At 41.6% G+C, this 10,910-nt stretch overlaps 1 protein-coding gene across 1 annotated transcript in view; it reads left to right on the top strand.

Moving 5' to 3' along the window:
- The first annotated feature begins 463 nt into the window (after positions 1-463).
- LOC109472138 (DNA helicase INO80-like) overlaps positions 464-10,910 on the top strand; it is a 69,380-nt gene continuing 58,933 nt past the window's right edge. The window contains exons 1-14 of the mRNA XM_019771714.1: positions 464-638; positions 2,499-2,720; positions 3,185-3,300; positions 3,853-3,920; positions 4,156-4,287; positions 4,549-4,666; positions 4,893-4,981; positions 5,524-5,667; positions 6,205-6,258; positions 6,516-6,719; positions 7,076-7,268; positions 8,016-8,083; positions 8,347-8,401; positions 9,561-9,658. Of these exons, the coding sequence (XP_019627273.1) occupies positions 2,530-2,720; positions 3,185-3,300; positions 3,853-3,920; positions 4,156-4,287; positions 4,549-4,666; positions 4,893-4,981; positions 5,524-5,667; positions 6,205-6,258; positions 6,516-6,719; positions 7,076-7,268; positions 8,016-8,083; positions 8,347-8,401; positions 9,561-9,658 (1,530 nt within the window). The 5' untranslated portion in view covers positions 464-638; positions 2,499-2,529. The remainder of the gene's footprint in view (positions 639-2,498; positions 2,721-3,184; positions 3,301-3,852; positions 3,921-4,155; positions 4,288-4,548; positions 4,667-4,892; positions 4,982-5,523; positions 5,668-6,204; positions 6,259-6,515; positions 6,720-7,075; positions 7,269-8,015; positions 8,084-8,346; positions 8,402-9,560; positions 9,659-10,910) is intronic.

The following is a 10,910-nucleotide window of genomic DNA, read 5'->3' as shown; positions in this document are numbered from 1 at the left end:
TAACAAGACATATGTGTTGGATAGAGTTAGTCCCTGCAAATGGCATGTTCTTGCCAGATCGATCATAAACTCCTTTACAGTGCCATGACATTATATAGTTTCTTTTAATGATAATGTTATATATTTATTGGTCAGAAAAATAAAACATGCTGTTATTCTATATCAAGCAATATTATCTCTTTTCTGTATTCAGTTTTCCCCCATTTTAAGGACTTTGTGAACCTATATAGATATGTCAAGAGGTCCTTGGATACACAAATTTAGGGAAAGCCTGGTTTGGTCAAATTAGCTGCCCAGTTGTGCGCGTTGCAAATACTGCAATACAAAACATTGTCGACAGAGGTCCTTCGTGTCAGTTCAATCAAGGATCCCGCCGACACATCCCGAACCTTGCCGAAGATGACGTCACCGGTCCCGCAGCCAATCAGCGGCGGAGCTGTCCGTCCCCGGCGGTCCGTGGATAATGGCGACCGCCCCCCTGCGAAGCAAGAGGGAAGTCATGAGCCGGTGCGCGGTGCGTGGCGCGGCTGCCATTTCGGGCGATACAAACACCCCGCCATCTTTTTTGGCACGGAGCCGCGCCTGGAGACTTTCCACTGCAGGCAGCCAGGAATTCGGGTGGATCTCCGCGGTGAAAGGTACGGTACACTTCCTCCCTCCCACCGTCGTCGGCCAGAACAATGTTTTCTATGATTCCGTATGCAGACGAATTTCTGGGTTCACGTTGTGTTTTCGTATGTTCGCTGAGAAGAAAATTTCTCCGCTTCCACAATCCAGATCTGCCTGTGACCTTTGGAAGCATTACCAGTGTACCGAATCGCAGGCGTTTCTGCCTCTCTGTGGTGATCTGTGTCCGTTCACCCTTGCTTTTGTGACTTTTCAACAACTTTATGAAAAGTTTTTGCCGTCATTATCTGGGCATTCGCTCCATTTCCGTAGAAATGTGCAGCCTTGCTGCTGTGTTGATTTTCGTGGTCAGTTTCACCACCTTTCAATTTCAACAACCCACCGAACCCGCCCAAGCCAGCGCTCCAGTCCCGTGTTTAGCCACATCACCTAGACGTTTACCGCAAGGGAATTATAGAGTCGTATGTAACAAGTATTTACGACTATATTTAAAAGTTTGAATTACGTCACGGGAAGGTGGGAGGGCGGGAGACTTGAACAGGGTCATGGTCGCAGGACAGTCGCCCAGGCGTTTGGCTGGGAGATCCATGCACCACTCTCACATTCTGGCCACATACGCCTTGGGATTGATTCAAGCAGTTCTTCCTGTATTTGCCAGACGTGACTGCATGGCCCTGTGTGGTGCGTTCTGATTATCAGCAAGGCTGCAGGCAGATTCACCACCACATCTGCAACCTGGCTGCCTTGCAAGAAATTATACCAACACCCTCCAAATATACACGCACAGAAATTACGTTTGTAGAAATTGTGCTAGAGTAATCTTGATCGATACTCAACCTCAAATCAGGTCTATGTGTATGAAGTGCACTGCCGTATGAACGCAATGCAGGTACAGTTTCTTCGATTTGAAATATATCTGATTCAGTAGTTCAATAAATAATCGATACACCCATAGCAGCGATCAGCTAATAGCTGATCAATGAGTTTGCAGCAGTACCATGTACTGAGTGCTTGTTATGGTTTTAACAGTTTGGAAATAAGATTTAAAGAGTTGTACATATTTGTAACATGTAATTTAATCTTCGAGTGCAATCTGTTACCTACTCGCACCTTAGATCAGCAACAAGAATTTCAGCCTGCCCGTTATAATGCAGACGATAACGTCAAATCCTGCTGCCACATAATTTAGAAAACAGTGTTGCCAAGTCGTTTGGAGATCAGAAGTGTGCGTACATCAGGGATTACTCATGGTGCCTTACTATCTCTAACCTGCAGCATGTTTGGCACCAACTTTGTAAAAAAAAAAAATTGGTTATGGGGTTAGGCAGCAGGGGGGGAGGTTAAATTCATTTTTTTTAATGTGGCAGTCATAGGTTACAAGGTATTTGCTTTCTGTACCAAATATATTCCCACAAATATTGTTGTTTCTATGAATTGATAACAAATTGTGACTATTATTGGATGCAGATATAAACATTGCAAAGATTGATAAACAAACATTTTATCCATGACAAATTTCATTAGATATCAGATCGCCTTTGAACTTGTAGTTATTCAGACAGGTACTTGTATTAAATTGTAGTAGTAGTAGTAGTTGACTAGTTCTTATCAGCAAAAAGATATACATGCTTCCTGGCAGCCGTATTGGAGGGCTGAATTAATTGTAAGGCTATTTACGAAAGTATCTGTCTATAAAATGATTATACATTAACAGTTGTCATTATTTAGCAACGCTGAAATTCACTTTTTCAACATTGATAAATATTCTAAAAAAAAACAACAATTGTATTCGAAGGCAATTTACAGAATAATGCTACATATGTAACAATTGCTATAGTATTGTATTATTTTATTGTATTGTTTGATTGCAGTTGTGAGGTGAGCCGCCCAGGTGCCAGGTGAATGTCCGGGCAGGATTCTGCCTCAGCCCCACCCCCCGGGGAGGCAGGCCATGACCTGCCCCAGGGGGAGGGGAGGGCGGAGGGGTCGTCCCTGGCCATGCCGCTCAACCTGCAGCGACTGGAGAGAGCCTTACAGATGGAGCCGTTCCTGGCGCACGTGCAGGGGATCCTGACGGAGGACATCGCCATCAGGTCAGGGCAAATTAACATACTAGTACTGGGCTTGAAATTAACTTTTGCACTGGTGAAAAAAAATAAAGTAGAATTTCAGCCTCTCATTCAAAGCTTGAAATTCAATAGCTAACTTCAAAATTGTAAACATGCAATCCAGGAAAGGTTCTTTTCTGACAATCAAATAATTCTTCAGAAAAATCTAGAGGCACCAGTGTCTCCACAACCAGAAATAAGCTGCACAGCTCCTATCTTGGGTGTGCAAAAGAATATATGCACCCAGTAGTTTGGAATCCTTTGAGGCAATGACCTGAATTTACTGTGTACAATAGTACATTTATGTATACTATGTAATCCATCAGAAATATCTTTGGGCACCAGTACACCCACAGTTGGAAATTAGGTGCAAAGCACAAAAGTGCATATGCTCCAGGATTTTCTGGCCCTGTGAGGCTGTGCTCTGACTGTTGCTGTGTCCCCCGCAGTGATGACAGCAGTGATGGAGGAGAGGATAAACTGCCGGTCCCCAGCCAGTCAGGAGACGGAGCGGGAGAGGTGGACCAGCATACCAAGATACTCAATGGGGTCATCGACCCTCCAGGTAAGTCCTGTGTGCTCAATAACCTGCTGAAATGGCAGGTGGAACTATTGGAGCTTCTCCTTTAGCTGTCTACCTGCGTATGTGATACCGTTATATTGTAAAGTTTGTTAAGTTTCCTGTACCCAGCATTGCGTGACAAAGTTTGTTACATACCTGAGTGTTGCTGGTGAAATAAATAAACTGAAACTGAAACTAAGTGACACCTCCTCTTCCGGGAGAGGACACAAGAACATACAAGACATAAGATTACATTGACGTACAGTTGACATAAAATTACAGTACATACAATCATTTCAAAATAGCAAGACATGTGTATCATTATATGCACTTCATGTTTTAGCGTCCATCATGTTCTTTAGTATTTGTTGCTGTGTGAGAACATTGGCACATGGAAGAATTCTGCTGAAGTAATAGAGGCTTTAGTACAGGACATATGTGGCTAGATGTTGGTTACACAGGGGTATTGGACTATAGCAGGGACTTATTGTAACATGCATTTTTGATATTCAGAAACCAGCAGACCAGCTTATGTATATACCATCCTTCTTACAGATATGAAGGAAGAGCGGTCCAGGCATTACAATTTCAGCAAAGTGAAGAAGAGCAGGAAATGGCTTAAGGTAAGCATAACAGTAAATAGAAGATAATACCCTCTTATCCACAATATCCATTTATTACAATTGCTGCCACCCAATCATAGCCCACAGCTGCTATATGTAAATATCTCAAATCTGGCTGTTTTAACAATAAACATTTATTCCTTGCTGCCCTAAACCCATAATCAGTAAAAATCTGGAAGCTAAGCTATATTCCCAACGTGCACATTTGTGTTAATATCTTTACTGCCATTGGTAGAATCTGCTGGTGAGTGACAGCTCGGAATCAGAGTCAGAGGACCAGCCAATCAGCGAGGAGGAGTACCACAGTATGCTTCGCCTTCACAAGCACATGAGGTCGTACCAAAACAGATTCTACACCGACAGAGAGGTGAGGTCATGACCTTTAGCCTTTCACCTTGCTATGCGGTCTTGCTGTACATATGCTCTGACTGTAGGAGTTGGAGTGTAAGAGTTAATTAAAACCATGGGTGGTAAAGAAAATTTAAAGAGAGTTTAATTGAAGACCTTATCCATACACAAATGTGTGAAAAACATGGGCAACAAATAGCACTTAAGAAGTCATCTCATAGTTTGAAGTTATTTTAATTATTATTACCAATTGGATATGTTTTATTCTTTGCCCCCACAGAACATGCAATACCAGTACTACAGCACAGGGTTGCTTTCCAACTACGACAAGTTCCACGAGCATCAGCGCTTCATCCTTGGACCAAAGAAGAAACGAAAAGAGGACAAGAAGCTAAAAGGTATCAGTGATGTCACTTGTGGATTTTTCAATATACTGAACCTCATAAGGGGTAGTACATCTGTGATGTCAACATGTTTTGTTGTATGATTCTGATTTATTACTTCATAAGCCATCCTGACAGTGGTGTCATGCCCAACTGGTTGTTAAGTTTGAATTATTCTGATAAAGTTGTAAAGCCTCAGGCAGATGTGTATCAGTATACTTATTTTTTCTCACCTATCCAGCCAAGATGAAGAAGCTGAAGAAACTAGAAAAGATGGAAATGAAGAAGATGAAGAAAAAGTCCAAAGAACCAGAAGAGGAGGAGGAGGAGGTAGGTGTACTTAGAGCAAACAGCACAAGGCTCAAAATAATATTTTTTTTACACAACCACAATGTAACATGCACTTGCACCAAACTACTTTTTCCTGTACCACACCGCAGAGAAGGTAGATATTATGAAATATGGATCAAACTAGGAATTGGTAAGAAACTATCTCAATTCTCTGCATTTCACAGGTGATATTGAAAAGTACAATTGACAAAAATTTTCATACACCTATGCACCCAATTCAGGGCTAGTGCAGGTTGGGAGCAGGTAAACATAAAAATACCTTTAATAACCATGTGGCTATGCAGGGGGTATTTGGAGCACTGATAATGAAAAGTACCAACAGAAGTAGTAGGAATGTCTATCCAAAAAGTTTCAAGTGAAAGTTGGTTGTTGTGGGCACATAATCGTAAGATTTACATCATCCTTGAGGACTCCAGCAAGAATAGTGTAAAATCTATGGAGCACTAATGTCTAATGACTAATAAAACAAACTGATAGTTGACTGATAGTGTTTCTACCCTGCCTGCTCCACCTGCCGTTAGATGGAGCTGGCTGACCTGGATGAGGAGACGGTCCAGGCTCTGCTCCAGGAGGCTGCCAAGCGCAGACGGACGCTCACCCTGAAGGAGGCAGACGCACGTCGGCGCAAAGTCTGGCTCGCCATCTGTAAGAAGGAGATCAATAAGGTATGCATTATTGATCAGCCAGGGGATCGGTGGACGGATCTAAGCTTGACTCTGATGTCTGTTGGCTTTGTGGATCAAAGGTGGCAGCATCTTTTAGAAGGCAGTGCATGTTGGTCATTCTGCCTTGTAGAAATCCATGAGCTGCAGTCTTGTACAAGCTTCACAGCAGTGTCAGTCTGATTTAACTGAAGTTAGAGAGGCTGTTTCATGTTGCTATCGGGGATTCTTTGGTCAAGTATGAAAGGTAATGGAGAGCAAAGCAGGGAAATAGAAATGATAGGAAGTAGGAAGCCCTTTGAAGTGATATGTGCACAGCCTGAATAAAGCACACTTCTAGTAGCCTTGGGCAGCAAGAGTTTTTGTTACACAAAATAGTAAAGAAAGAATTAAGACTATTGAAATTGAAAAATTCAAACCTAACTGATAGGGAGTAAAGAAACTTCATACAACAGTGATTTCATTTTGAAATAGCCTAGATGTTTCTTGTAGCCCTTTCAACCCTTAACAATTGTTCCCTGTCTGTTTCCCAAACTGTAGGCTCAGAGACAAAGGTCTTCTGCACACAACAACATGCTGTCCAATTGCAGAAAGGTAAGGACCAAATTGATGTTGTTGCACTTAAGAATAATCAACAATCAAACATGTCAACACTGGAGATATATTCAAGAAATATTTGAATTTGAGGAATGGGAGAAGCTGAATGTACATCTCATACCAAATGGCTTGTATAGTACATTACTTTTTAGTATATAAGTTCGTAGCCATAGTATAGTACAGTACAGACAAGAGTGCTGGCATAGGTACAATCATGACAACATGACAATACAGTAATAATATATTGTTCACAGATGGCTCAGCTTTGTCAGAAGGAGGTGCGTAAAGCCGCCATGCAGTCCCAGAGAGTGTGTAAAGAGACCCCGCCGCGGGCTCGGCGCCTGACGCGGGAGATGCTCGTGTTCTGGAAGAAGTACGAGAAGGTGGAGAAGGAACATCGCAAGCGGGCGGAGAAGGAGGCCATGGAGCAGCGCAAGCTGGACGATGAGCTCAGAGAGGTGGGTTATTCTCGGAAGAAGTTGGGTTGATAAGAGCATAGTTTTTAACAGTTATTTTAACTTCTTGTAACAGACATCGCTGTCCTTTTTGTGTTACTTTTAGAAGCATAATTTCTTGACTTGATTAGGAATATCTTTGCCTGTTTTTGTCAGTTTCAGAAGCATGATTTCCACAAATCTTACCTGCTATAACCTGTTTCTGTTACTTATAAAGAATTCATCAAAGAATACATGTATGCATTTAGTATCATCTAACAGCTCACTGACCATTTTGTCAGAACAACAGAATTCAAACTCTGTCTGCAAGTTGTTTAAATAAACGTCGAATTGAATTTCATCTCTCCCATGTATTCTAGGCCCGTCGCCAGCAGCGAAAGCTGAACTTTCTGATCACCCAGACGGAGCTCTACGCTCACTTCATGGCCAAGAAGCTGCGCGGGGAGATAGACTCACGACAGGAGGAGATCCTGAGCCAGCTGGAAGACAAAGTGCCCCGCCGCCAGGTTCAGGTGCAGGGCAGAGTCATGGAGCTGGAGGTGGATGACTATGGTAGGCTGCAGTTCACTCCTGTGTTGCTAGGAGGCGGTGTTGACTGGTGCTGTTGCTTGTTATGCATTACATAACTTATCAAGGCGAAAATCATCAAACGTTTTAGCACAGTAATACACGTACATGGACAAGCTTAGCTGTCTTTTCCAGTTGATTTTAACTAGCAAAAAAACTTGATCTGACCTGTCCTGACTTGACATGAAAGGGACATTCTCATTGTGAGAAATGCTGCAGCCAATATTCATAGTGAAGCTTAACCAAGGGATTTAGTCTTTGAACAAAACCAAGTAGTGAGCCTGACAACTGTTAGAGTGAATGTTTCATGCTTCACAAGACGGAAAATAAAGTTATAGGAAACCACACCATGGGTTATTGATGGAATGAGTAACATGGGAAGGTCAATGCTAAAGTATTTCAATAGTTTCTCTTTCTTGACTTTTGGATATAAATGGAAAGTATGAGGAAATCCATAAAAGCCAATTTTGTACAATACCAAGGGTTTACCTTGTCTTCAAATCATATTTAAGTAAAGTAGAAGGGGTTGCAAAAGGTCTTGACTATACCTGCAGTACAACCTTTCTCACACAGGGGGCATAACTAAGCCATCACCGTGGAATTGCCATGAGTGAATGCCTCACACTATAAGTAGATGTGGTGTGGTGTCCTTTATGTGATGATAAACTGTCAAACATTGTTTCATAGCAGAGGTGAAGTTTTGTTGTAATTTGTCTGTAATTTGTTCCACAGACAGTGAACTGATGAAGGCCACGGCTCTTCGGAATGCACAGGAGGCTTATGACGCACACCAGGCAAAGGTGAACAACTTTGCAAAACACTTTTTTTTAACATCGTTCAATTTGAATTCGCTGTTTCCCTATCTTTCACACACAGTTCAATGAACAGAACAAAAGACTTTACACTTTATGGTTGGTAGAACTTCTTAGTGAGAAGATTTAGTTTTAGTATTAGATAGACCAAAACAGTTCGCTAGTTTTAGATCTGCTGTATGCTCTATTGTCCAGTGAGGCTCTTAAAACTTGTTACACATTTTTTAAAAGTATAGTCACTTCTGTTTCAGAAACGTGCCTTTGATGAAGAAGTAGCTGCTTCCAAACGTTCCAATCAAGAAAAATGTAAGTGTCGCTAACTTAGTTTCTATGATATATTTTAAGCTGCATTCCATATATATTTACCACTCACGCTTTTGAAACTTTCTCGCGATTACTCAGATTACGAGCTAGCATCCAAGATATTTTCAGAATATGTCACTGCCTATAGGAGGTCCTGATCTGTACTCTCTCTTTGATGTAGGGAAGATGTCATCTATTTAATTTGACGCCTATGTAACAGAAAACCCTATCTGTTTGGACTGTGAATGGCATTGACTGACAAAAAGAGGTCGTGTTTCAAAAGCAACTGGAGTTCTAGCTTGTAGAAGCGCCAGGAAATGTAGGAATGCTTCAGTTCTCCTGACAGCTCTTCCTGTGTTCCCTCAACACCCAGCATGGCTTCTCCATTGTTTGCTCAGTGATGATGGTGAAGTTAGGCATTTCTGGCCAGTAGGTAGCCCTCTGCCTGGTAGCCCTTTGCTTGTAACCTGTAAAGTTAGGCAAAATCAGTTCTATGCTCTGGTTATGTGCATATAAGCATATGAAAAATACAGGTAAAAGTGGGTTGAACCAGATATTTTGACACCTAAATGGTGCAATGTTGCTGCACTTTGTGTTTTTAGCCATGCACACAAAGTACTAGATTCTTTTACATGCAGAGGTTTGAAGTTTAAGGCTACCCCACACATGGGACAGCATTTGATTGACAGTAATTATAAAGGTGTAGTACTGAAGTATTAGAATTTCTGCTCATTGATTGTGGCTGAAAGCATGGCTTTTATGTAAATCCTAGTTATTGTAGACAAAAGGTTTGGATTGTAATCAGCAGAGTTAGGTAGCTTTGCTTGTGGTGAAAGTTAGGCATAATTGCATGGAGCAGGAAAGTCCCTCAAGGCCCAAACCCCAATACAACAGAGCAACCTAAACGTGGCACAAGTTACATACTAAAAACTGTTCAAAAGCCATTGCTATTATTTCTTTTACACTTATCAGAGACAACCGTCAATGCAGCAAATGAAAATCCACATACACCTACATGAACATGCCAGTCAGGCATCAGAAATACCAATTGTACCTGTACTAACCTGCATATGCAGGTGGTATTTTTAGCCATGAATGTAGTTGATACCACATATCTCTTTAAAAAAAGCAGACACGAAACTGTCCTTATCTGATCCCACAGTTGACGAAACCTTCAGCCTGGCCAACCCCATGATGGCGAAAGGCGATCTCTCCCAACCCTCTTTCTTCAACGGTCAGCTCAAGGCCTACCAGCTCAAGGTGAGGACTTCTTGTAATATGTCTAACTCAAAAAGAAAGAAAGAAAGAATGAACACCTTAATCATGTATTTGTGTAACTTCTTATTTTGAGGAGTAAAAGATAAAGCATCAGAACTGATCTTCCCTTGCAGCTTGTATGATGAAGATCTCTCCAAGAGTTCTACATTGTATGTAAGATGGTGTTCTGCCATGTGAGAATAGAAACGTTGCAATTCTAGTGGCTAAGTTTCTAGTGGTGTGTATCAGAATCTAAGAATGCTGATGCAAACAATCTATAAAAACATGTTTCATCAGTATTAACATGAAGTCCATAGACCGAACTACTTCCCTCATCCAAAACCTTGCTCACCTGACAGTATTTGACATAAGATATAAGATAAGTATTAACAGTTTTTCTCAACTGGCTTCAGATAAATGAGAAAGTGCAAAAAGCCATTATATCCTTAATTGGACCCTGTCTCGTTAGCATTAGTAGAATCATCACAGTATAATGGGACGTCAGGAGAGACCGTGTGCCCTTGAACCACACCAGTCTATCTAGCAGAGCTGCTCTATATCTCCCCAAATCTGACTTTCAAATCAATTATCCTCTCCCGGAACGAAACAACCATCAGGGCTCTCCACAAGCAATGAAGCAAGCTTAGGGTACTCTCCCTCTCCCCAAAATCCTAGAAAGTCTCCCAAAATGTTCAAATTTAGGGCTTTCTCCTAGTATTTTCATGACAATTCACAACATCAACCAATTAGGGAGCACCTCTCCCCTAAAAATTTCTGGGAAGACCCCTGAACAACTCTCAGCCCCTGATACGTAGTCCCATCAGCACCTGGCGTCACAGCGGAGGTGAGGTGTAAATAAAGTCCCCTCGCTGCGGGGTTACCCTCGGAGACAAGCCCAGTGTCAGCGTGATGTGGTTTATTATGATGTAAGTGATGTTGTTGGGTTCCTGATGTGATGGAGATGGATATGATGGAAGAGCAGGTTGATTTGATATCAGCTCATGAACACCTTTGTGTAGGGCTGGTGCAAGCCTCTTGCACCTGAGGAAATCTTTTGTAATTTTTCACCTGAAAAGAAGAGGGCAAACCTTTTCTTAAATCCTTTGTTTGAACAAAAATGCATAATCTATTCTCCTTTTAGGCTGGATTACAAGCTTAACAGAAACTGAACATGAACTTTTACAGTATATCAATCAATCAAATGGTTTATTTATAAAACAATAGATTGTTAAAAAAAGTTCAATGCTGAAGGTGT

This window comes from Branchiostoma belcheri, unplaced genomic scaffold (genome assembly GCF_001625305.1).
Source record: "Branchiostoma belcheri isolate BF01 breed outbred unplaced genomic scaffold, Haploidv18h27 scaffold27, whole genome shotgun sequence".
Taxonomy (NCBI): domain Eukaryota; kingdom Metazoa; phylum Chordata; class Leptocardii; order Amphioxiformes; family Branchiostomatidae; genus Branchiostoma; species Branchiostoma belcheri.
Note: the sequence above shows the minus strand (reverse complement) of the source record. Positions and strands in the feature narration are given on the sequence as shown.